At 39.4% G+C, this 27,536-nt stretch overlaps 1 protein-coding gene across 2 annotated transcripts in view; it reads left to right on the top strand.

Moving 5' to 3' along the window:
• Positions 1-730: 730 nt before the first annotated feature.
• The window catches only part of AP1G1 (adaptor related protein complex 1 subunit gamma 1), an 82,023-nt gene continuing 55,217 nt past the window's right edge, over positions 731-27,536 (top strand). For both annotated transcript variants that reach the window (XM_068992788.1, XM_068992787.1), the window contains exons 1-2: positions 731-958; positions 27,072-27,275. In XM_068992788.1, the coding sequence (XP_068848889.1) occupies positions 27,075-27,275 (201 nt within the window). In that variant the 5' untranslated portion in view covers positions 731-958; positions 27,072-27,074. The remainder of the gene's footprint in view (positions 959-27,071; positions 27,276-27,536) is intronic.

Genomic DNA, 27,536 nt, shown 5'->3' on the forward strand with positions numbered 1-27,536 from the left:
TGGCATCACTGACTCAAGGGACGTGCGTTTGAGCGAACTCCGCGAGTTGGTGATGGACAGGGAGGCCTGGGGTGCTGCGATTCATGGGGTCACGGAGTCGGACACGACTGAGCGACTGAACTGAACACAAATTTTCTCTTTTTACAATGAGGAAACTGAGACCCAGAGAATCTAAATGTCTTGTTCAATGCCAAAGGTTGACAGGTGATAGTGTGCTTGAAATCTATTCTTCTGTGACATCCTCTCTTATTTTTATAAAATGTGTTGCAAAGATGACATAAGACTTCAGAATCCAAGACTACTTGGAGCATGATCCTAAAGTTAACCTACACAGAAAGCTAAGCTCTGAAAAGTGATAGGTAAGACATTGGGGTTCTGGTGGATCAGGACCAGCTCGGCCAGGTTCAGTATTCTCCGCCTCTACCTGGTTCTCCTCCCCATTTCCTCCGCTACCTTGCTAGCCCCACCCTTTTCAGGTGGCCCCGCCACTTCCTGGTAGCCCAGCTCCCACCCCACCGCAGGCGGAACCAACGTTCGTGGGCTCTGGGGTCCACCGGTTCTTTCTCGCTCAGACTCTCCTCAGCGGTGACTCGGCAGCGGCGTCTCGCGTCATCAGTGACAGCCCCGATTCTTGCTACGCTTTGCGTCGCTCTTCCAGGAGCAGTCACCTCCTCCTTGGCAAATAGTCCTCGGTGGGGTCCGAGTTCTTGGATAATAGGAGAGGGGAAGCACGAGAAGTTGCAGTCTGGGAACGCGGGGCCGACAAGCAGAGAGAGATAGGGCCCTAAGTTTCTGTGATAGTGTGCAAAGTTAGTTAAAAACTCCTTCCCACCTAAGATCCCTCCGCCTGCAGTAGCGGTGGTGAGGCCGAGGGAGCCGCCATTTTGGATGTTCGGTTCCTGCTGCCACTGCTGCCACCGCCCCCGGAGCTGCTGGTTTCATTCGAGGTTTCGGGCCGGTGAGTGTCAGTCGCGGCGCGAAGAGAATACTTCTTGTTTTACTCTTTGCCTGCCGGGAGCTCTCGGCCGGAAGTTTCCTGTCTATCCCAGGGGTCCGGTCCCAGATCGTGGAGGGTGAGAAGAGAGGACAGAGACTGGGCCAGGAGGGGCCGGGAGCACAAGGGTTGTTCATACTTCTTGAGGGCCAGCCCCGAGGCCTCAGACCCGGAGGCTCCGCACGCGGCTGCGTCTGTGTTATGGCGTTGCCCGGCCGGTACGGGCCTCCTTGGACCCATTGACTTTCTCAGGCTGCACTCCTCCTTTGAGGACTCATTGAGAGAGCCTGGGGTTAGCGGGGCGGGTCCCACCTCCGCGTGTCTTCTGTGTGCCACGTCTCAGTGTTCTTGTATCTTGCATCCTAGTCAGGTCTTTCGTGAAACTCTCTTCTGTATTTCCAAAAGCTCAGTTAATCGTTATCTGCATCCGCATTGCCGTTCTCTTTGAACTGGACGTCGGCCTCGCCTCTCTCTAACCTTCCAACCAACTTCTTTCCCAATTTTCTGGGGTTCCCCCCGTCTTTTTTCTTAAACTCACCCGCGAATACATTGGTTACCCTTCTCTCAAAGTCCTAATCCTGCAGGCATCAGTTATTAATAATTCTCCCGATTTTCTTGGCGGCTTGACAGAGTCGGGACCGTTGGTTGTGTTTCTCAGTTAGGGTTTGGTGTAGGAGATTGGTCGAACCACTCGCTCAAGAGTGTGCTTCAACAGTACATGTTTATAAAGCTGAGTAAAGGGTTTTTGGGGGAAAGGTGGTAGGAAGAGGCTGTCAAATATTTTCTCATCCCTTCTTGGGCTGAACACGTAGCTTCTGGGTACTTTTGGACACTTAACATATTTTTCTTAATGCTGTGTATCCCTGCCCAGGGCAGTCTGCCTCTGAAAAAGAATTTTGGTCTGACATTGGTAGAAGGGAAAGTAACCTTTTTTAGATACTGTAGGGATTAGTTAACAGAAGAGAGGAGTGAAGATTTCTTAGTGATTTTAATTTTCAAGTGGTTTGTACAGTAGTGTTCTTCGCTGATTAACTCCGAAAGAATACTTGGATTGACTTCGTGTATGTTATTTTTCTGGGGATAGTTGAATTTTAGATATTCACTTTTACTGTTTCCCATAATGCTTATCATACTGTATATGCTTTAACCTTTGCTTTAAAAATATAGACTCTCCAGACCCATAATTTCACCACTTTCATTCTATTCTTGAGGTATGTTTGCAGTATAGTATACTTGAATAAAAAGCATTTCACTGTAATTCACTGATTATTTCCTATAATTCAAGTTACATGAGTGTGACTGAGTCACCTCTGTTTCACCTCAGCCTGGGTTTTCACATCTGCAAAAGAGAGATGTAAATTATTTGAGATGGTACCCTAGTGACTGCTGAAACTTAAATTTATAACTTGAACTTGACCAAATCTTTCAATACTTGAAATCCTAATTCCTGTATAAGTGCATTATTCTTATCAGGTTATTATCAGGTAGATAAATTCCTGTACTAGTCATATGATGTCTCAGTAGAAGAGTGAATGTTTCATTGTAAATAGTGTTCTTGGTATTTGTTTTCAGGAGACTTTCCAAAAATGTTTTATTTACTGTTTGTATATTTACTTTAAAGCCATGGAGTCTCTTTTTGGTTTAAAGGGCTGTCTAACAAGATAAATGGAATCCTCACTCATATAAGTGGGCTTCCCTGGTGCTCAGATGGTCAAGAATCTGCCCGCCATGCGGGAGACCTGGGTTTGATCCCTGGGTTGGGAAGATTCCTTGGAGGAGGAAATGGCAACCCACTCCAGTATTCTTGCCTTGGAGAATCCCCATGGGCAGAGGAGCCTGGTGGGTTGCAAAGAGTTGGACACGACTGAGTGACTAAACACAGCAGCACTCATATACTGAGTATACCCTTGTAGTTGCTACTGAAATGTTCATTTCTGAGTTACACTATCAAATACTCCCAATATTAAATATTGGGAGAGCTATCAGATGGGTGTTAACTTAGTTCATTTCAGGGTATTAAGTACTGCTATTTAAATGTCATTCATTCTTGGGTAGTTTGCATGCAGTTGGAGAAAGCATCCTTTTGCCTTGCAAATGATAAGTTGTTTATTTTAGTGCACTTTTGATTGATCATACTTGAATGTCTACTTGGTCTAAGGGATTGTTGGGGTTCCATACGTGAAATAAACATTGTTTAGGAAACCTTAATTTCTTTTGGAGCAGTTGCTTGTTCTTTGATTTGTTTCACTGACAGCAGTTCTAGATTTGAAGATGAATTTTAGAGTGAAAATATAAAGTACGAAAATTGTCAGCAATGTTTTGGTGATATTTCATCATACTATTTATTTTTAAAAGTGGTCTTGAGTCTTGAGATTTTGTGCAAAAACAAAAACATGTTTTTATGTGATTTGTAATAATTCTATGCAAATTGAAAAAGTTGAACGAATATTTTCCAAAAGATTATTTTTAATTAAAAAAATGGAATTGGGAAAACACATACCAAAACAGATTATCAAAATGCTTAATCTCCTTATTTGCATTTGATGAGGATTTAAAAATTTTGTATATACAGCAGGATGTAATTGATATCAAAACTTTAAAACTAATTTGGATTTAGCTTCAGAAAGTCTAAAACTATTACCTTTCTTCAACCTGCAGCAACTTGTTTTATCTGTTTTAGGTGCTTGTCTTTCAGTCTTGCTTTATGAATTGTTTTCAGTTCTTGATTTTGACTTTCATCCTTTTGTTACTTGTTCAGTTTCTTTCATGCAGGATGATGTTACAGTAGCTATGTGTTTGTTGCTCAGTAGTGTCCGACTGTTTGCAACCCCATCAACTAGCCCGCCAGGCTCCTCTGTCTGTGGAATTCTCCAGGCAAGAATACTGGAGTGGGTAACCATTCCCTTCTCCAGGGGATGTTCCCTACCCAGGGACCAAACCCAAGTCTCCTGCATTGCAGGCGAATTCTTTACCACCTGAGCCACCAGGGAAGCCCATTAAAGTAGTAAGCAGTTTTAAAATTAAGAGAACATATAGATTTATGTAAGCGCTTGTATTCGTTGGCTTACAGGTTTTGAAAATCATTTTTGGCAAAAAGTATTAGGATTCTTTCATTTGCCTTTTTGTATAGAAAATTTTGTTTCAGTAAAGGCATCATTTCTACATTTAAAGTACATATAAGGTTTTTCTTCACTGAAGGAGTCATTGAAAATACTTAATTTGCTATGAATTCTGGTCACTAGAACAATCTCTTGTCAGAGTTTGAAGGGTCCAGAAGTGGAAGAAAAAAAAACCCCACACTTGCCAAACTTGTTGAGTCAGTATTAACTAACACTTCTGTGCAAAAAGGGCAAAGGTTAGGATAATATGATTAAAATGAGAAATGCTTTTTTACTAGGTACTTTGAAGTTTAGCCTTTTTTGATGGGGTTTTGTTTTGAACTACTCAAACTATTGGAGAAGAAAATTAATGAGTTATAAATGTTGCCAGTGAAAAACAGGCTTAGAAAGAAAAAGGATTTTTTTTTAAAAGATGAAGAAAACATATGTGACCTTTGTACTTTATTAATAATTAAAGACATCTTAAAGGCAAGTAGTTTTCACCCCCCTTTCTTTGTTGTTACAAGTGCAACAGTCACAGTGTAACCTGATAATCCGTTGCTTTGCTCACTCCAGTTTGCATGTGTAGCTGATTGTGTTGGGCTGAGCATCCTAGGCTGTGCAGCTTGTCTGGCTTTGAGATTAATGTTATAGATTCTTAGAAAGAGCAAATATGAGAAGGACATGTACTTATTAATCTTTGGAGATGTAAAACATTTGTAGTCTCCTTCTTGTCAATGTTTGGGTTAAAATTAAGACTGTCACAGCATAGATGGTGTACACTATTTGATCACAAGATTTAACTTTTGTAAATTATCACACAGTTGTACAACTCAAAAGAAGTTCCACTAGTGTTTTTACATCTCAGTTTAGTTTTTGCTTGCTAAACCTCACTCTTGGGAAATTGTTCAGTTTCAAGCTGAAGAGAAGAAGGGAAGTTAATTTTTTAAATTCCTTTCTAAAGTCTACACAAGAGATTCCTTTCCCACTTTTTGAAACTTTTGAAAACATGATACTTTTAAAATATGGTGAAAATACTGGTTTGAGATGGATGGGGAAACTAATGAAGAAATAGGTACACTGTGTAGAGTTAATTGAATCTTTGTAGTTATTTTTAGGGGTTTTGGGGTCTGAATATTGAAGGAAAACTATTTTAAGAAGAAAGAGCCTTGGGATTTCCCTAGTGGACCAGTGGTTAAGACTCTTTGATTGCACTGCAGGAGGCTTGGGTCTGATCCCTTGTTGGGGAACCAAGATCCTGGATGCGTCATGGTGTGGCCAAAAAAAAAAAAACAAGAAGCAAATAAAAGAAGAAGGAAGAGCCTCTTTTTCTGATAGTCGCTCAGTTGTGACTCTTTGCCACACCATGGACTGAAAGCTGTCAGGCTCCTCTGTCCACGGAATTAATTTTCCAGGCAAGAATACTGGAGTGAGCTGCCATTTCCTACTCCAGGGAATCTTCCTGACGAAGGGATTGAACTTGTGTCTGTTTTGTCTTCTCTGTTGGCAGGTGGATTCTTTACCAGTGAGCCACCTGGGACTCCTTTCTGTTTGTTAGTATTCAATCAATGTATGTGACTTGTAAAAATGTGTATTTCTGTCATTGAAGGCATGGGCACTGTATTTTCTTTAGAAGCTTTACATGGTGAAAGTTTAATAAATGGCGTTCATTATTTAAGAAAGTAGAATGAGGAAGTTGTTTATAATTTGACTCTACTATCATTTGGTTGTGTTATTTTATTTACGCACACTGAACTTTTGTTGTTCCTTGAATACTTAAGTGTTCTTTCATTCATTATACCTGTTCTGCTTATACCTGGAATGCTTTTCTTTCTCCTTTTTGACTAGTGAATCTATTCTTTCTTTCTGTCTACCCCAGGCAAAGGATTGTAGTTTTTTTTTTTTTTTTTAATGTTTGTGGAATTGTTTACTTGTTCTGATTTTCAAAGGACAAGAACTATCTAATTTATGGCATCCCTAGTGCATGCAGAGTCCCTTCAGCCAAGTCCGACTCTGTGACCCCGTGGACTGCAGCCTGCCAGGCTCCTCTGTCCTTGGGATTCTCCAGGCAAGAATACTGGAGTGGGTTGCCATGCCCTTCCTTCAGGGGATCTTCCCGACCCAGGGGTCAGACTCAAGTCTCTTGTGTCTCCTCTGTAGCAGGCAGATTCTTTATCCACTGAGCCACATGGGAAGCTCATAGGAGTTTACTGCAGGTCATTTACTTGTGACTGATAGAGTTGATGTTATTGAAATTTATTTTCAGATTTAGAACATATACAAAACCTTATCTGTGTGTCTTTGGAAATATTTAGATATTTAATTCCAAAATGGATATTTTCCTTTTCTACTTGTAATTTACTCAGACCCTTTGTTATGCCAAAGTTTCAAGTGACAGCAAAGAAATTTGCTCTGCCTGCCATCTTTTTTCTTTCTTTTGAATACCTGTTATGTAATTCATTATGCTCAGGGGACTAATAGTAAGCTGAGAACTTCAGTCTTTTTCCTCAAAATGGGAATATGTTGATAGTTTAGTGATTTGTTATTGACTTTCCTACTGTTTTTGAAGACTCTACTTTAACAGTGCTGAGGCGTTTTTAAAAAGTTCTTAATCTATTTACAAAACAATAGATGTCCACTGTAATAAATTTAAAAAAAACTAAAGACACACTTCTTAAAAAAAGAACTGTTCATTTCCCCAACCGCTTTGTTACTACTCCCCAACCATTTTACCGGGTTTTGAGTATACTTCAGTATTTCTCCCTGCTTGGTTCAGTACTGTATATACATCAGTGTATACATGGGGTGCTTTGCTTTTGCAAAGGGGAGATCATACTTTTTATGTTACTCTGTAACTGAAATTTTTCTCAACACATCATGGTCAGTAAGTATAATTCTACCTTGTTTTTAGAGGGGTGGGATGGAAGGGTGGAAAGGGAGGCTCAAGAGGGAGGAGATATATGTATACTTACAGTTGATTTATGTTGTTTTACAGCAGAAACCAACATGGCATTGTGGTTATCTTCCAGTTAAAAAAAGGAAACCCTATTATGTCTCACAGTGTGGATGTACTTTACATAATTTTCTCAGTCATTTTCTTGTATACATTTAGGCTGTTTCTAGATTTTTGCACTACAAACAGTAGTGCACGAGACATCCTTTGACACGTCCCTGTGTTTGCTGATGCTCTTATTTCTACAGAGTCGAATCTCTTGGGTGGGATTTCTGAGTTAAAGGAGTTATATTTTCAGCGTTACTGTTGCCAGATTACTCTTTTAGTAGGTTGTCATAATTTCCATCTCCACTAGCAGTGGGTTCTCCATAATGTCACATCTTTAGGTGACATTACTTAATTTTATTTTTGCTGGTCTGCTAATTGCTAAATGTTTTCTCAGTTTTGTCTTAATTTTAATTTCCTTGATTATTGCTGAAGCTAGTCTCTTTTAATATGTTTTGTGGTCTTTTGGATTTCCTTTACTGTGAATTGCCTGTTCATGCCCTTGCTTCATTTTTCTTTTTCTCCTATCTTGCAGGAACATCTTATGGTATATTAATTCTTTGTTGTATAACAGATGAATTTATTAATCTAGAGTTAAATTTTATCTGGTATAAAGTAAGGGGTCTTATATGATTTTCTTTTGTATAGAGAGCCAGCTGTGTCCAGACTAAATAAACCATCTTTTCTTCAATGAATTAAGTGCTGCCTTATCATATGTTAAGTTCCTGTATATGTCTGCTCTATTTCTGGATGTGCTGTTTGACTTCCTGTACCATTATTTTACTGTTTTGAATATCATAGCTTTATATAGGAAGTTACGCTCTGTTAAGAAGAGCTCCTGTCACTGTACTTTTCAGTTTTTTTGACTATTCATAAATATTTATTCTTATCTGTATTGGTTGAATATAATTCTGTTGAGTTCAGAAAGCCTCAGAAAAGCCAAGTCAGTGTTTCAAATTGCACTATATTCATGTATTAATTTTGGAAGGCCTGACATTTTAAAATGATAACTTTTCCATATTACTATGTTTCCATTTATTGAGGTCTTATTTTAGTTTCTTCAGTAAAGATTTCGTAGATTTAATAGTTGTCTTCACCTAGTTCATGTACCTTTCTTGGTAAATTTATTCCTAGATATTTTATAGTTTTTGACTCTGTTATCAGTGGGACTTCAACCCTGCTCCCTGCCGCCCTCCCCCCGCCATTTCTAACTAATGTCAAACATAGGTTAAAAATGAATCTTTCATTTCCTATAGACCAGTGCTTCTCCTCCCCACCCACTTCTTGGCTATCTCAAATGAACAGAACTTGGATTCGTGAAGAATATGCTAGGGAAAATTTGTTGTCTTAGTATTAAGTTACTTTCTCATATTTTATAAAGTCATCTGTAGAAAAGTGCCCATAGATAACTGTGACTCTGTCCTTTTAGGATGAGTGCCATCTTTTTATTTTGAAAGTTTGCAGTTTTGCTTTATTTATCCATTCTTGCAGTTTTTGTTAATTTGAATCTTTAAAGCAAGAATTCTCAAATTATGCATGTTCATTATAGGAAAGATATCAAAATATATGGAAGTTAAAGCACCTATATTCACATGAGGTACAGATATCTCCCTTAAGATTTATCTTACCCTTTCAATTCAATTCAGTTCAGTCACTCAGTCGTGTCTCACTCTTTGCGACCCCATGGACTGCAGCACGCCAGGCCTCCTTGTCCATCACCAACTCCCGGAGCTTGCTCAAACTTGTGTCCATCAAGTCGGTGATGCCATCCAACCATCTCATCCTCTGTTGTCCCCTTCTCCTCTTGCCTTCAGTCTTTCCCATCATCAGGATCTTTTCCAGGGAGTCAGTTCTTTGCATCAGGTGGCCAAAGTATTGGAGTTTCAGCTTCAGTATCAGTCCTTCAATGAATATTCAGGACTGATTTCCTTTGAGATGGACTGGTTGAATCTTCTTGCAGTCCAAGAGACTCTCAAGAGTCTTCTCCAACACCAGAATTCAAGAGCATCAGTTCTTTGGTGCTCAGCTTTCTTTACAGTGCAACTCTCACACCCATACATGACTACTGGCAAAACCATAGCTCTGACTAGACGGACCTTTGTTGGCAAAGTAATGTCTCTGCTTTTTAATATGTTGTCTAGGTTGGTCATAACTTTCCTTCCAAGGAGTAAGCGTCTTTTAACTTCATGGCTGCAGTCACCATCTGCAGTGATTTTGGAGCCCCCCCAAATAAAGTCTGTCAATGTTTCCACTGTTTCTCCATCTATTTCCCATGAAGTGATAGGACCAGATGCCATGATCTTCGTTTTCTGAAGGCTGAGCTTTAAGCCAACTTTTTCACTCTCCTCTTTCACTTTCATCAAGAGGCTCTTTAGTTCCTCTTCGCTTTCTGCCATAAGGGTGGTGTCATCTGCGTATCTGAGGTTATTGATATTTCTCCCAGCAATCTTGATTCCAGCTTGTGCTTCATCCAGCCCAGCATTTCACATGAGAGTACATCTTACCCTTTCAGTTCAGTTCAGTTCAGTTGCTCAGTCGTGTCCAACTCTTCGCAACCCCGTGAATCGCAGCATGCCAGGCCTCCCTGTCCGTCACCAACTCCCTGAGTTCACTCAAACTCACGTCCATCGAGTTGATGATGCCATCCAGCCATCTCATCCTCCGTCATCCCCTTTTCCTCCTGCCTCCAATCCCTCCCAGCATCAGAGTCTTTTCCAGTGAGTCAACTCTTCGCATGAGGTGGCCAAAGTACTGGAGTTTCAGCTTTAGGGTCATTCCTTCCAAAGAACACCCAAGACTGATCTCCTTTAGAATGGACTGGTTGGATCTCCTTGCAGTCCAAGAGACTCTCAAGAGTCTTTTCCAACACCACAGTTCGAAAGCATCAATTCTTTGTCGCTCAGCTTTCTTCACAGTCCAACTCTCACATCCATACATGACCACTGGAAAAACCATAGCCTTGACTAGACGGACTTTTGTTGGCAAAGTCATGTCTCTGCTTTTGAATATGCTATCTAGGTTGGTCATAACTTTCTTTCCAAGGAGTAAGTGTCTTTTAATTTCATGGCTGCAATCACCATCTGCAGAGATTTTTGAGCCCCCCAAAATAAAGTCTGACACTGTTTCCACTGTTTCCCCATCTATTTCCCATGAAGTGATGGAACCAGATGCCATGATTTTTGTTTTCTGGATGTTGAGCTTTAAGCCAACATTTTCACTCTCCTCTTTCACTTTCATCAAGAAGCGTTTTAGTTCCTCTTCACTTTCTGCCATAAGGGTGGTGTCATCTGCATATCTGAGGTTATTGATATTTCTCCCGGCAACCTTGATTCCAGCTTGTGCTTCTTCCAGCCCAGCGTTTCTCATGATGTACTCTGCATATAAGCTAAATAAGCAGGGTGACAATACACAGCCTTGATGTACTCCTTTTCCTGTTTGGAACCAGTCTGTTGTTCCATGTCCAAGGCTTATCTTTAAAAAAATTAAGATTTTATTTGAAGCATTTTGTGACCGTTTTTTATAATTGAGGCCTCTATGGTATATCTTTGCTAATGTTAGGGTTAAGAGAGTGAAAATTTGCTTTTTATTTTATTTGTGTCAAATTGATGATGTTCATCTGTCATTGTTTATTTGGGCTTTATTACTTTTCATATGAATTAGAGTGACTGAATTGTTCAGTAGGCATGTTTACATTTATGTATATCTAATTTTAAAATCTCAGGTTTGGTGAGTTTTGCTTATGGATAATTAAGCCTAAAAGAAGATTCTTATAACACAGTTGAGGGACAATTGAACTTAAGATCTCATAGAGGGATACCAGGTGACTGCTTAGACAGGGTGTGGTAATATCCTGATGTGGTCACACATTTCACAGCCTTCCCCTTGAAGATCCAGAAATTCCATTTTAGTATTTCACCTAGAAATGATTCATCCTGATCAGACTCACTGATGTGTAAGTTAGGATAACAGTGTTGTAATTTGTAAGGGGTTATACTTTTTATTGAATTACCTGTATCTACTTTGTGGGGTCCTCTGTTCCTTGTATGGAGGTGTTTGGGAGGCACGGTGCTTCAGAAGGTGATTAATAATCAGAAAGTTGCATTGTGAGCCTGAAACCAGATCCTATAAAGTTGGATGGGCTTGAGTGTTTTATCATTCTAGGCCAAGGTGAAACTTGAAAGAACTGTCCCTGTCCGACAAGGGTGTTTTGCCTCTCTAGAGACCAAAATACTTATCCCCAGATTTAATCTCTTCTATTCAAACAGTGGTGTATTAACACTGGCCACCCCTTTTTCTTCACTCGGTAGAACAGCTCCTTTCTATGAACACATTTCTTCATACAGGAGAAAGAGATGTGTGCTGCTTTCCCCTCCCTGCCCACTTTACCCCAAAGAAAGAAAACCACAAAGACACAGTGAGAGAGCGCAGCTAAGTCAGATTAATGACAGATAGTGTCTGTATTGGAGAGGGAGATGGCACCCCACTCCAGTACTCTTGCCTGGAAAGTCCCATGGGCGGAGGAGCCTGGTAGGCTACAGTGCATGGGGTCGCGTAGAGTCGGACACGACTGCGTGACTTCACTTTCACTTTTTCACTTTCGTGCACTGGAGAAGGAAATGGCAACCCACTCCAGTGTTCTTGCCTGGAGAATCCCAGGGACGGGGGAGCCTGGTGGGCTGCCGTCTATGGGGTCGCACAGTCGGAAGCAGCGGTGTCTGTAAGATAAATTGTAAAGTAAAAGTCTGATTGAAGCATAATACTGTTGATTAGTTTGGTTTAAGTTTCTTACCATTAAGCTTTCTTACTATTTTGGTCATGGTAGTTTTGCAAGTTTTAAATATACTAAAGCAATTCAAATATACATATGAAATAAAAATCTGAAATAAGGGTTTTGTGTGGAGTGTAATTTGAAAGTATAGGTCATATGGAGAGTGTGAGAGAGAAAGCAAGGCAACTTCTTTTGGAGGGTTTTGCCCAGTGTTAATTTGGGTCCCTTGAGCACGCTCAGCCATACTTACAAGTCTGTGATTGGTGGTAAAGTTAACAGAAATCTTAATTTCTTTTCTTACTGTTTATCAAGAAAGATTTCAAGTATAGTGGGTGGCTAGAAAAGGAGATAATTTTCATATTGAAAAATCACTTTTTTTTTTTTTGAAAAATCACTTTTAATTTGGGGTTTCTTTTTAGATTTAGAGCTCAAATACCTTTAAGTTTAGAGGAAGCAGGATCAGATAGCAGTGGGAGTCCCACCCTTTATGTATTTGACTTTTGGCTGTCAGCTCAGTGCTCACAGCCAGGGAGTGTGAGGTCAGAAGTGGGAAGAGAGTTAACCAAGTAGATAGAATAGAGGAGTGGGTTAAGACCTGATGCCTTTTCTATAGCTGTTAGTGAGTATCCAGTGCACTTTATTTTGTATTCTCTGGAAAGGACAAGTACATTTTCTTTAAATAAGGGTCTTCTACTCTTTAGATTTCAATAAATGCAGTATTTATTCAGTTCCTACTCTTCAAGGCAAGGGGAATGTAAGGATTAATAAGATAATCAAGAATCAGGCTTTAGGGAGCTTATATGTGAGTGGGAAAAAAAGGTATTTCAGAGAAAAAAAGAGGTGATCATGGCTTGGAGATGGTATTGATGGTTTTATCCCACAAAGGGTTTTGTGGAAATTTTGGAAAGTAACTATTTTCTCCATTTCAGGGGTAAGATTTAGGTGAATTGGAACATTTGCAGTCTTTTTTTTTGCCTGGTCTCTTCTACTATTTAAAATTTTTCTTTTCTATATGAAGCATTTATAGTTTTGATTACTTTGATATGTAAAATAATACTAATTTAGTTTTAAGCTTCAAAACCCAATTTTGTTTAACCATTTTGGATAGAAATTTTTCCAAAGTGAATTTCATACTTCCTTTTTTCTCTGTTTTCATCCTTATTTATCAAATAACCATTAATTAAATAGAATACATTTATCCACAGCTCCTGTTCCTTAATAAATCAGACTTAATTTTTTTGTGTTTGCTTTTCATCCTTGTCCTAATAAGTGTTTTACTTTTTACTTTTAGTTTTTAAAAAGATGACAAAGAGGGACATTTTATTTTGAAAACATGTACAACCATGTACATATAACACATGTGGATGTTTAGGCATTGACTGAAACCATTGAAATACTAAATGTGTTAGACATACAAAGAGAAATTGACAAAAACATAATCATGGTAACAGACTTAAATATATCTTTCTCAGTCTTTGATGGATCAGGAAGTTAGACAAATGAGAGTGGACAGTATTTGAACTATATAATTTTTAGAAATTGGTTATTCCATAGATACGGTTTTATTGTCATGTAACTGTTACCTTTAGTTTTTAGAGCAGCTTTATGAGATACACACAAAATTGTACATATTTAATGTATAACTTGGGCTTCCCTTGTGGCTCAGTGGTAAAAAATCCACCTGCCAGTGCAGGAGAGTTGGGTTCGATCCCTGGATTGGGAAGATCCCCTGGAGAAGGAAACGGCAACCCACTCCAGTATTCTTGTCTGGGAAATCCCATGGACAGAGGAGCCTGGCAGATTACAGTCCATGGGGTTGCGAAGAGTTGGGCACAATTTAGTGACTAAACAACAATGTATATAATTTGATGAGTTAGGATATAAGTTTATATTCAGTTTTTTTCTACTGCTTTAAATGTTAAATGTTCTTTATGAGCCATTGATGAGCCAGGTTCTTATTTTGAAAAACTGAATATGATAGTATTTTTAACTTGTTAATATTCTTAGGACTTCAGGGAGAGTTGAAGACTTTTTACTAACACACTAAGTATCCTCAGACTGCTATGCTCTGTGTGTGTCTTAAGTGTGTATAAGATAAATGCTTTAATTTTGGATTTTTTAAAAAAAGCTGTAAATCAAGGTAATTATTGTGGAATTCAAAGGTAGAGATTTATCAGTGATTTGGTCTTTTCCTTTTTGATTAATCATCTATAATTTTTAATAAGATAGAAATCGGTAAAGGGCACAAGCGTTTTTTTAGATTGTGGAATTTTTAGAATATTTGTGTGTGTTTTTTAGAATACAGCAAGAGCTGTCCCCTTGACAAATTTTCAGTTGCCCAATATAATATTGTATAGGCACAGTATTATAGCAGATCTCCAGAATTTATAAATCTTGCTATTATGCTTTTGAATGCTTGCTTCTGTTAGATATAAGTTTTATTTGTTTGTTTTGCAACCGTTTTTGTTCTTTTTTCCCCTGGCTGTTAGGTGACATTTTAACTATCATCGGTGTCCTTTCCCAAAACAACTTTCTCCTGGCTCCCACTCTCTTCAGTTTTTCCTCCAGTTTTCTAATTTGTTCTGTTCTGGAAAAAGCTGAATAAGAACCTGTAAATAAAGTAGATGTTCCGGGTTGATATGTGTTGATGTGAATCTCTCTGTTGGCTGCATGAGATTATAAAAATGTGTTTTTGATTCTCAGCTATGTTCTATACTGTATAGCTGAGTCATTACTATACATTATATTTTTACCAAGTTTTTATTTTAAAGGATAGAGTTATTGTTTTTATGATAGACGTTTAAGTTGTTATATGTTGAGGTTTTTGAGTATTTTGAAAAGCAAGTAAACACTTTGAAAAAATAAGGAAATCTACATTGTAATTAAAGTAGGTAATGTGGTCTACAGCATTCATTACATATATCTAATACATGGATGTATTTCGATCTAATTTTTAGAAATATTTCAGATATAAAGCACGTGAAAGTGAAGTCACTCTGTCGTGTCCGACTCTTTGCGACCCCATGGACTGTAGCCTACCAGGCTCCTCCGTCCATGGGATTCTCCAGGCAAGAGTACTGGAGTGGGGTGCCATTTCCTTCTCCAGGGGATCTTCCCAACCCAGGGATCGAATCTGGGTCTCCCACATTCCAGGCAGATGCTTTAACCTCTGAGCCACCAGGGAAGCCCATGGAAAATAATAATAAACATTCATTTACCTACTGCCTAGTCCAAGAAGTAAAATACCACCAGTGTAGCTGAAGCTTGCCGTGTTATACTACCCCAGTCAGGTTCCCCTCTTTCCCAGATGATTGTCTTTCGCTTACACATTCTTATTCTTTTACTGCATTTTCACAGTTGAGGTATGTTTTAGGTGTACAGCAGAGTGATTCAGCTATACATGTACTCTTTTCTTTTTTTTAATATTTATTTATTTGGCTGCCCCAGGTCTTGGTTGTAGGATATAGGATTTGGTTCCCTGACCAGGGATTGAACCCGGGCCCCTGCAATGGGAGCACAGAGTCTTAGCCACTGGACCCCCAGGGCAGTCCCCAGTTACACATATACTCCTACTGCATTTTTGTAGTAGATCTAAAGAGCGCATACTTTCATGTCTTTTAAACTTTTATAAATATTAATGCTGTGTGACTTTCTGTGACTTGTTTTTACTCGATTATTTTATTCAGGGATGATTTGTTCATGTAGTCAACATTCCTTTAGTGATTACTATGAGCTAGACACTTTGCTAAGAATTTTATGTGTATTCTGGTTTGTTTCTTGTAACAATCCATTGAGATAGATACTCTCCCCGTTTTATAGACGAGGAAACTGAATTCTGAGAGGTTAAGACATTTACACAAGGACACAGCTAATAAGTTGTGGAGCTGGCGTATAAACCTAGGTAATTTTACATTGTTTTAAACAGTGATAAGGGCATTGAATAAGGGTACATCATCTCTTATCAGTTCTGAAATTGCCAAAGATGTTCTTCGTAATTCTTTTGATGTTAAAGTTTGATCTGACTTCTCAGATGCAAGGCTGTTTGTAGTATTTATTTCTCTCCTTGGTATGAATATTCTTATGTGATACTGCAGAAATATTGTTAGATAATAGAACAGATACTCCAGACCTAATGGGCAAATTATGACGTATTGTGTAGGTACTGTATTACCTTTCCAAAATCCAGAAAATTTTCAGTTCTCCCCTAAAGGTTTTGAATGAGTACTGGTACTGTGCTCCATAGGGGCTTCCCAGGTGGCTTAGTGTTGAGAAATCTACCTGTCAGTGCAGGAGATGCAGGAGATGAGGGTTTGATCCCTGAATCAGGAAGATCCCCTGGAGCAGGAAATGTAACTCACTTCAGTATTCTTGCCTGGAAAATTCCATGGACGAAGGAGTCTGCCAGACTACAGTCCATGGGGTTGCAGGTGAGTCGGAGACGACTGAGTGAATAGACGACTGTGCTACAAATCTCTTTCTATGTATGTGTGGGATTTAGGGTTTGTTTGATCCAGAAATCGCTCACAAAAGAAAAAAATGTCTAAATATGTTGAGTTAGTTTGGCCATGACAATATTTGGCTTATCATAAATACAGTGTTCTGTCATTGATTAGCAATTTTTGCCTTTTATTATGTGGCTGGAATTTAAAAATCTGTTTTCTTCAGTAGACTTTGAGATCTTAAGGATAGAGGCTATGTCCTTGCCAGTCCTATTACAATGCCTGGCATAGCAAAGGCTCAGCAAATATTTGTTGAATGAGTGATTGGCACTTACTGGTATAACATGTTTCCCTGTTACTTAGGTCATCTCTGGGGTAGTGTGACTAAGTGAATTGAACAAGGAGGAAAAAGAAGAGGTACATGAAGCTAACTTCTGATTCTGTATTTTTTACATTTTCCCTTTCCATTTTGAAATGGATTTAAATGATGCTTATGTCGATGTGTTGATGTTGTTTATATTGTATTCTCTGTTTTATAAACAGGCCTTCAGCTATTCAGCTTTTGTTGTTGTTGTTGTTCATTTTCTGTTTAAAGACCTTGATCTTGCTGCTTTCTCAGTTCAGAATTCTCAAACTTAGTGTTAAGTATAGTATATAATATTTTGCTCATTATTAAAGTTTGGCTTAACTTAGTTTTTCCTTGTACAGAATTGCCTGACTGTACAAGCAGTCAATTGAGGCTACCTTTGATTTGTACAGAATGATGCTTTTAAAATTGACAGACTGAAAATAGAATGATACATAGTGTAATAATTAAATATTTGTTCTCATAGGTTTTTAAAGCTGATTCAGTACTCTTTATTTTTTATTTTAATTTTTCAGTTTTCAGTATTCATATTTATTCAGTACCCTTATTTTACTGCTGGAAGAGAGGCTTAGAGAAGTCAAGTGGCTTGCTGTAGGTAGTTGGGCCAACAAGGGTGGTTAAGTACTAGGATCTTCTTTTCTCTGTTTTGTCCGTAACATTTCTTTTAAATATGTTCTTTTCTTTATAGAAACTGTGTCTGAGGGATATTCAACATGTTAAGAGTTTTTGTTTGAACGATTTAAGAAGTTTCTTATTCAAAATATAAAACCATAGTCACTAAGGTTTATTAATGTAAGAAGACTTGGGGAGCAGGCGAGAGGAGAGGCTAGCTTACTGGGCCCAGTTCTCTTGCAATAATTTTTCCTTCACTTGTAATTCTTTGACTTTAATTACTGTTGCTTCCAGTGCATAGTTCCTGTGGTGTGACTCCCTCCTTTGGGTGCTTTGGCCAAAACACTAGACATGACATTTTGTTTTTCTCTTTTGTAGGATTTGAAATGGCTGGAATATTTAGAATAGACCTTCTTGCATATCTAAGGTAGATATAAAGAGAAATACAAGTTCTCAAAGATTTGTCCTTGTCCTTCTCCACGTATTTAAAGCATTACCCTCTCTTTTAGTCTCAGTTCACTTGTTTAGAAGTCTAAAATGGCTATAGCTTGACAGGCACCCTTTCTGAACTGCCTGGGTTTGAAAAGCACTCCCTTTCAACCTGGCACTCAGGATCTCCTTTCTAGACGGCTTGATACCTCTATGGAGGTTAGCTCAATAGAGCCCCTATTAGTTCCCTGTCCCTCATAAGCCCCGTTTCTCTACGATAAATTTCTAGATGTCGAGTTGCTGGGTCATATGGTAAGTGTATGCTGTAAGTTTATACGAAACTGTCAAGCTGTTTTCCAGAGTGGCAGTGCCATTTTGCTTGCCTTCCAGCAGCGTGTGAAAGAGAGTTCCAGTTGCTTTGCATCCTCTCCAGCACTTGGTGTTTTAGCCATTCCAATAGGTATATTTTGTTGCTGTTAAATCTTTAAGTCGTGTTCGACTCTTGTGACCCCATGGGCTGTAGCCTGCCAGGCTCATCTGTCTGTGGGATTTCCCAGGCAAGAAAGTTATCTTCTTGTGGTTTTAATTGGTATTTTTCTAATGCTTAATGTAGTTGAGCATCTTTTAAATATGCTTATTTACTATTCTTATAGCTTTTCGGTAAAGTATTTATTTTAGTTTTTTGCCTGTTTTAAAAAATTCAGTTAGTTTAACTGTTTCGAGAATTGTGTCCGTGTTCTAGATAAATACATGTCCCTTGTTGATACGTGATTTGCAAATATCCCAGTCGGTAACTTGTCTTTTCATTTTCTTAACAGTGTTTTTCGTAGTGTAAAAGTTTGTATTCTTTATAAAAGCCAATTTTATCTTTTTTTTTTTTTATGGATTGTGCCTTTGGTATAACAGCCAAGAACTCTGCCTAACCCTAGGTCATGAAGGTTTACGCCTATGTCCTCTAGAAGTTTTATAGTTGTATGTTTTATATTTAGATCTAGGATCCATTTTGAGTTAATAAGGTGTGAGAGTTAGGTCAAGGTTCAGTTTTTTTCCTTCTCTTTTTGCATGTGCACGTTCAGTTGTGATGTGCATTAAGTTGTTCATACTAATACCTAATTATCCTTTTAACGTTTGTCGTAATATCTCCTTTCATTCCTAGTATCGGTAATTTGTATTGTTTCTCTTATTGTCTGGCCAGAGGTTTATCAGTTTCATTGATCATTTCTAACAACAAACTTTTGGCTTCATTGACTTTTTTTTTGTTTTTAATTTCATTGATTTGTGTATTGTTTACTTTTTTCTAGTTCTTTTGGGTTATTTACTTTTTAGCTCCCTGACACACAAATTCATAAAGCGTTCCATTTTTGGGGGGCTTCCCTGATAGTTCAGTTGGTAAAGAATCCGCCTGCAATGTAAGAGACCTCGGTTCAATTCCTGGGTCCGGCAGATCCGCTGGAGAAGGGATGGGCTACCCACGCCAGTATTCTTGGGCTTCTCTTGTGGCTCAGCTGGTAAAGAATCTGCCCGCAATGCGGGAGACCTGGGTTTGATCCCTGGGTTGGGAAGATCCCCTAGAGAAGGGAATGGCTACCCACCCTAGTATTCTGGCCTGGAGAATTCCATGGATTGTATAGTCCGTGGGGTTGCAAAGAGCTGGACACGACTGAGTGACTTTCACTTCACTTACCTGACCAGGGTTGACCAGGGATTGAACCCATGCCCTCAGCAGTGAAAGTAAGGAGTCCTAACCACTGGACTGCCAGGGAATTCCTTCTAGTTTTTTTTGAAGTAGAACCTTAGTTGTTAGATTGTTGACATGTAAGTCCTTAATACTATACATTTCCCATTAACCTCTGCTTTAGTGTATACCTCAGATTTTGGTGTGTGTTTATGTTTCTGTTCAATTTGGTATATTTACTGATTTCCCTTCATACTTCCTCGTTCACCCATGGATTATTTGGGAATGTATTTAAATTCGAGGTAGATGGAGAGTTTTCCAGTTAGCTTTCTGTTATTGATTTCTAGTTTAATTCCATTATGGTCAGAGGCTTTTTTTTTTAAATTTCCATTTGTTTAACTTTATTAACTTTCTTTTTTTTTTTTGGCTGTGTGGCTTGTGGGATCTCAGTTCTGCAACCAGCAATTGAACCCCAGACAGTGAAAGCGCCAAGTATTAATCATTGTATTACTATGGAATTCCCTAACTTTTTCCCCAAAATGGTCTAGAACACAGTCTGTCTTGGTGAATGTTCTGTGATTAAGAAGAATGTATATTCTGTTGTTGGTTGGGGTGTTCTGTAGATATTCGTTAGATCCAGTTAGTTGACAATGTCATTCAATTTTTTTGTTTTATCCTTGGAGAACATGGTGAAGTCTCTTAACTATAATTGAGGAATTGTTTATTTTTCCTTTCATATCTGTCAGTTTTTGTCTCATATATATATATATATTTTTTGTCTCATATATTTTTTAACACTATTGTTAAGTATGTTTGCAATTGGAATTGTTGTATTTCCTTGGTGAATTCACATCAAGCAGTGAGAGGATAGGGAGAGATTACTGCATGCTCGCAGGATCTCAGCTCCTCTGGTCGAGAGGAGTTTCCCTTTTCCAGTTTTTAGGTGCCTGCCTGGAGGTACTGCCATTGCTTTTTTGCAGCAGCCACCAGCGGTATTACCCCGGGGCAGGGGAGAGGGAAGGAGGACACAAAACAGAATTTCTTCCTTTGTCATTTATCTTTCTTTTCCTGCTCCTTGGACCGGAAGGAGAGGGTTTTTCTTAGAACTTCTTCTCTGTACCCACTGAGCACTTCCAGATTTGGGGCTGCCTTTGGGTACAAGCTGGGCAACTGGAGGAAAATGACAGCTTCTTGCCAGTTTGATGTAGCTTCAAATTCTTCCTGCTTTCTCTAGCCTGCTCACTGTCATTTGCTTTGCAGAGTCCTCAGGTAGCTGTGACGTGTTTTTTCTAGGATTTACAGTTGCATTCAGAAGGAGAGAGAGGCAGGACTCCATGGAGTGTTGTTTATTCCCATTTTCACTGGAACCAGAACTTTTTGTTTAGTTTTGTTCTTAGAATATATTCTGAAATATAGTAAATCCTTTACTTTTTACTTTACATGCCTGTGTAAACCAAACAAAAAAAGTTTCAGTAAACAAGTGTTGCCTGCCATCAAGCCATCAGCCACTGCTGCTACTGCAGCCATCTGGTGGTGTACCCTAAAGGGAATTCAGGATGGAGAAGAGAGAATACTGGCAGATATGATGCGGATCAAAGGAATGACTTCAATAAACCCAGAGTCTGGGATTTTCACATACACAGAAAAGCACTAAAATCATTAACTTGAGATGTCTGGTTTTTGTGATTAGCAGTCATCTTGTGATATTTGTTTGATTACATGTTTTTGGTTTTTTTGCCCATCCTGCTGGTCAAAACTCATATGTCCTGGCTCCTCCCTTATCTCTTTGGAAGGTTCCCTCTGAGTTGTCTGTATCTGTGGCCTTTAGTGAAACTGAAGTTGCTCAGTCATGTCCACTCTTTGCAACCCTGTGGACTATAGCCTGCCAGGCTTCTCTGTCCCTGGGATTTTCGAGGCAAGAATACTGGAGTGGGTTGCCATTTCCTTCTCCAAGGGGTCTTCCCGACCCAGGGTCTCCTGCACTGCAGGCAGACTTTTCACCATCTGAGCCACCAGGGAAGCCCTGAGCTATGCTGCTGCTAAGTCGCTTCAGTCGTGTCCGACTCTGTGCGACCCCACAGATGGCAGCCCACCAGGCTCCTCCGTCCCTGGGATTCTCCAGGCAAGAACACTGGAGTGGGTTTCCATTTCCTTCTCCAATGCATGAAAGTGAAAAGTGAAAGTGAGATCGCTCAGTCGTGTCTGACTCTTCGTGACCCCATGGACTGCAGCCCACCAGGCTCCTCTGTCTGAGGGATTTTCCAGGCAAGAGTTCTGGAGTGGGGTGCCATTGCCTTCTCCAGGGTGTCTTCCCAACCCAGGGATTGAACTTGGGTCTCCTGCACTGCAGGCAGACTCTTCACCATCAGAGCCACCAGGGAAGCCCTGAACCATGGTCTTTGGTAATTCCCCGAATAAAACATAATTCTCAACTTTGTAGGTTGTGCGTTTTTTCAGTTGACACCTATTAAGATGTTTTCTTGTGATACAGAAAGAAACCAAGTAGTAGTAAGTTGTCACAGCCCAAAGGAAAAAAAATCTTGTGTTTCTCTAAGCTAGAGGCAGCCTGGTATTGGAGGAAGAGTGCTGAATGGGGGATCATGAGACATGAGTAAGGCTAGTGACTTATTCTGTGACCTCGTACGAGGTAGTTAACATCCTGAATCCTCCGTTTCCTCCTACAAAGCTAGGGGCATTGAGACTTCCTTGGTGGTCCAGTGATTAAGACTCCACAGTTCTAATGCAAGGGACCATCCCTGGCTGGGAAACTGAGATTCCATATGCCTCACGATGCAGCAAAAAAAAAAAAAAGGTACTAAAGAAAAAAGCTAGTGGCATGAACTATATTTCTGTGACTCTGAGGCTGATAGCTGAGAAGTTGCTTAAGGTAACTTGTTTTTCTCTCAGCTGTCTTAAACTTCTGTGATTTCCCCCATATTTTGGGACTAGATTTAGGCTTTTTCTGATAGTCTTTGTTTGCTTTCTAGAGGTCTTCTAGAGAGAAATTACTTACTAGCAGAGTATTACCATTAATATCGATTTTTTTTAAGTGGTTTTATTTATTTCTTTAAAAAATTTTTTTAAAAAACTTCTTTCTTTATTTGGCTTTGCTGGGTCTTCGTTGCTGCACGGGCTTTTCTCTAGTTGCAGAGAACGGGGGCTCCTCTCTCACTGTGGTGGACAGCCTTCTCTTGCAGACGCTTCTTTTGTTGCTGTGCACAGGCTCTAGGGAGCAAGGGCTTCGGTAGCTGCAGTTCCCGGGCTCGAGAACACAGGCTCTATAGTTGTGGCGCACGGGCTTAGTTGCTCCGCGGCATGTGGGATCTTCCTGGATCAGGGGTTGAACCTGTCTCCTGCATTGGCAGGCAGATTCTTTACCACTGAGCCACCAGGGAAGCCCTTTATTGATTTTAGATGTCTCTTGCAGTTGCTGGGCTTTAGACGGTCAACACCTGATTTTACATTTGGTTCTTGATCTTTCAGAGCTGTAATACCTTTATGCTTTTCTTAGTTTATTTCACTGTGTTGAAAGTATGTATATAGTACATTGGTTTTGCTTACCTTTAAATTTTGTTTTGTCCTAAAGTCATTGATATTTATGATTATTGTGAAAGTAGTAGTTCTTTAAATGGACCTCTATTAATATTTTTTTATTGTGAAAATTTTAAGGATTTAGATGCCTTGTTGAAGCTTTTTGATTTTTAAAAAGCTTTTGGTGATGAACAATTTCTAATACACAAGAAAATAGAGAATAATATAATGTATTATCATGTATTCATCATATACCTTTATCAGTAATCAACACCTGCCCATTTTGTTTCATTTTTACCCCCTCCTGTCCTCTTTCCTCGATGTTTTTCCTCCTGAGAGGAACATTTTATTTATTTATTATAGTTCTATTTGGTTATTGCTGTCACCCCATCTCCTTCCACTTTCCTCATGCATGCACGTTCAGTTGTGTAGCCCCGTGGACTGCAGCCTGCCAGGCTCTTCTGCCCGTGGACTTCTATAGGCAAGATTACTGGGGTGGGTTGCCATTTCCTTCTCCACCCTGGGAGTATTTTAAAACAAATTCTAGCAATCATATAATTTCACATAGATACAATATTTATTTTTGAAGTACTGGGAAGAACTTTTTGCGTCTTAATACCAGGTTCAAGTGCCTAGCTCTGTCACTTGCCAGCTTTGTGACGTTAAGCAGGTTGAATAGTTGCTCTGAGACCAAGTTTCCTCAAAGGCAAAGTGAGGATAGTGATTTTCCATCCTTATTTTAAAATGACGTAAGGGACAAATGAAATAATGAAGATAATAACCATAAAAGTGCTTTGTAAACTACAGACATTAAACCCTCGAATAGTTATATTAAAAAGTGACAAAATGGGTTTAGCCAAGTGCAGGCAGCCGAAGGGGCGCCGCTGAACTGATCCGCTGGGCCTGTTGCTTCCACTGCCAACCCCTGCTCTGTGACCCGAGACTCCAGATCCGATCCCTTTTAGATTGGCCCAGGTGCCCCAGGCCCGGCACGGGCGGCCTGGTGGGAGGATGAGCCCCGGGGAAGCAGAAGGAGGAGCTGTCTCAGCCGCAGCAGGCCAATGGGGCCCTCAAAGTCTCTGTCTGGAGCAAGGTGCTGCCGAGCTTCGTGGCCTGGGAGACAAGGATGAATTTTTAGATGTGATCTACTGGTTCTGACGGATCACTGCTGTGGTCTTAGGTGTCCAAAGCTAAGTGTTGGGGAGTGTTCTCATTGCGAGGTTTCTTGGGAATAGCTGGGTTCTGCCTGATCAACGTGAGTGTTGTGTACCTCTACTTCAGCAACTACCTGCAGATAGACGAGGAAGACTATCACGGCCCATGGGCGCTCACAGAAGAAGGGTTTATGACATGGTTTAGCTTGTTCATGGTCCTCTGGATCGTCTTCTACACTGCCGTCCACTGTGACTGATGGTGCACGGCCCCACTTGCTCCCTGCCCAGCCCAGAGGACCCTCTTAGTCACAGCACAGAAGCATGATTGGTAGGGGCTCCCCAGCCACGTGGAACCAGGAAGACCTATGTTTCCTGGACCGAAAGTCAGTGTGTTGGGTGTCAGTGTCTTCTGCAAGGGTTGCAGCCTGAAACGTGATAGAACCATCCACCTTTTGGAGAAGCACTTTTGAACTGTCTATTGCCAACTGTTTCTTCTTGGAGACCATTGTGAGATATCTGTTTGCCGATTGGAGCTGTCCTTTAATTTGCTGCACCTCTGGATCTGGATGAAACATTAAATTATCTTCCTTCTCCATCAGGTGTAGAGTTTTTAAACTACCAATCATGGGCATTTCAAGTCTTCTGAAAACAGTATGGCAGTATGTGCATGGCCTGTAGCACAGTACAGGCAGCATCTGATAACAGTTTTCATTGTAGAATGTTTTCAGATGCTTGAATAAATCAGATCTTTAATTGAGAAAAAAAATGACAAAAGGGTGTTATGCAGGTAGCTTTGCATAGTTTAGGACAGTCTTAAGAGGGCCGGTATGCCAGAGCTTATCAATACCTAGGGAACTTTTCTGAATTCCTAACATACCATCCCTACCTTGAGGATTGATGCCATAGTGAACTGATTGGAGTGGGATATCCTACGAGTTTATTAGATTAGAGCAACATAGAAGATTATTGGTTTAGGATTCCACAGCTAATATGTACTAAAGGTGATTCTAATGATTGTCTAATTATATAATTTTTATTAACATGGAGATATAATATGTATAAAATAAAATGTATTTTAAGTATACAGTTCGGTGAATTTCAGAAGTGTATATATCCATTTCTATCACCCCAAAAGATTTCCTTGCTGCCCAGTCCGGTCCCTGTCCCCGCAGGTAATCAGTGATCTCTTTTCCATAATTGTAGATGAGACGTGTCTTTCTTAAAAGTTTCATATAGGTGAAATCATACAATATGTGCTCTCTTGGTCTTGCTCAGCAGAATGTTTTTGAGACCCTTGTGGGTTATGTATTGGTTCTGTTTTATTCTGACAAGTATACATTTATGTGGGTATGCCAATCATGCTTTACCTGTTTATGAACATTTGGGTTGTTTCCAGTTTGGGGCAGTTATAAATGAAACTTCTTTGAACATTTTTGATCATGTGTTGGTGAGAACACATATTTTCATTTCTCTTGGGTAAACACTGAGTGGATTTGCTGAATCATATGCTGTGTATATTTAACTTTATATGAAATTGCCAAACTGTTTTCTAAAGTATTTGAGCTATTTTACATTCCCATGAGCAATGTGTGAAAGTTCATTTGTTCTATATTATTGCCTAAAATTTAGGCATTCTAAGGGTGTAGAGTGATATCTCCTTAATAGTTTTAATTTACATTTCTCTGTTGACTGATGACATTTGCATCTTTTCACATGCTTGTTGGCCATTCATATAAGTCCTTTTTAAGGTAGGACTCCTTTCTTTCTTTGTTTTGCCTTATTTTTATAATGACATCTTTTGAAGGGTAAAAGTTCAAAATTTTTATGAAATCTAGATTATTAATTTTTGTTTTGTGCTTTGTTCTTATATATGAAATCATTGTTTAACCCACGTTTCCAAGATTTCCTTCTGGGTCCCATTTTGAGTTAATTTTTTTATATTGTGTAAGGTTAGGGTGCAGGGTTAATTTTTATTTTTTCTCATGACACGAGTAGTCTTCTGGACAAAAAAATGTTGCCTTCCATTTCAGTAAACACAGAATATTGTGACTGTGAAGACATCAGCTTGTGCAGCTGCCCCCTGATGGTGCACCTTGAAGGGAATTCTGAATGGAGGAAAATAGGATACTGGCCCTGGATAGTTAAGATATATATCAAAGGAATCATTTCATTAAGCCCAGACTCTTGAATCTTGCCAAACATACAAAAGCATTAAAATTATTACTTTTGAGATGTCAATTTTTGTGATTAGCAGTCATCTTGTGATGTTCAACTACATGTTTGTTATTTTTTCACAGCAAAACCTATGTATCCTGGCTCCTTCCTAACTTCTTCGAAAGACTTATCTGAGAGGCTGTATTCTGGGCTACAGTCTTCAGTAATGAAATGTAATTCTTGGCTTTTAGGTTGTGCATTTTTTCCAGTTGACAGTTTTGTCTGCTGAGATTGGTTTATTGTTTTTTTTCCACCACATTTTCAAAGAGTACCTAGTATATACTGAGATGATATTATGTTTCTCAGATAGGTGTTTAAATTTGATATTTGATCTTTTCTCCTCATCTCTCATTTTGTTGAGTTGAGCTTTAATTATGATATTCAGTATTCATCTCATACTTTGTTGAACTATGTTGAGTTTAATGACAGTTGAGCAGAAAATACCTATCTTCTTTAAGGTTAGGCACAGTACTTGCGTTAATTTAAGAATTGCGTAAAGATTTGACTTGAGTTAGTTCCTAAAATATTTTGATATTAGTGATAGACTTTTCATTGTTAGTGTATTTTATTTCTTATTTTGCTTTAGTTACCACTTAACATTTTTATTAGTGTTCTTTACATAAATTTAATGAATTGAGGGGTTTGTATGTAATTGCTTTGCTGGAACATTGTATTACTGGATTTAACAAGTCTTAAATTCTTAAAAATCAGAAATGTATGTGGAAAGTTGTGTGTATGGTTTTGGTAGAAAAAAAATGTGAACATCTTTATTTAATGTCTTTCTATATCCAGAGGATGCCAGCCCCCATCAGATTGCGGGAGCTGATCCGGACCATCCGGACAGCTCGAACGCAAGCCGAAGAACGAGAAATGATCCAGAAAGAGTGTGCTGCAATTCGGTCATCTTTTAGAGAAGAAGACAATACATACCGGTGTCGGAATGTGGCAAAATTACTATATATGCACATGCTGGGCTACCCTGCTCACTTCGGACAGGTAGGCTGGGGTGAGACCACATCTAGCAAAGGGTGCTGTGCTCTGCTTAGTCACTCAGTCCAGCTCTTTGTGACCCCCTGGACTGTAGCCTGCCAGGCTCCTCTGACCATGGGGATTCTCCAGGCAGGACTACTGGAGTGGGTTGCCATGCTCTCTTCCAGGCTAACAAGGGTATTCTTATTTTAATGTCAGTAGGTCAGGGACTGTTAGTCTTCCCTGTCAAGGAGGACAGGATATTTTTGATGTCCCAGTAGTCTTATT

This window comes from Capricornis sumatraensis, chromosome 20, assembly GCF_032405125.1.
Source record: "Capricornis sumatraensis isolate serow.1 chromosome 20, serow.2, whole genome shotgun sequence".
Classification (NCBI taxonomy): domain Eukaryota; kingdom Metazoa; phylum Chordata; class Mammalia; order Artiodactyla; family Bovidae; genus Capricornis; species Capricornis sumatraensis.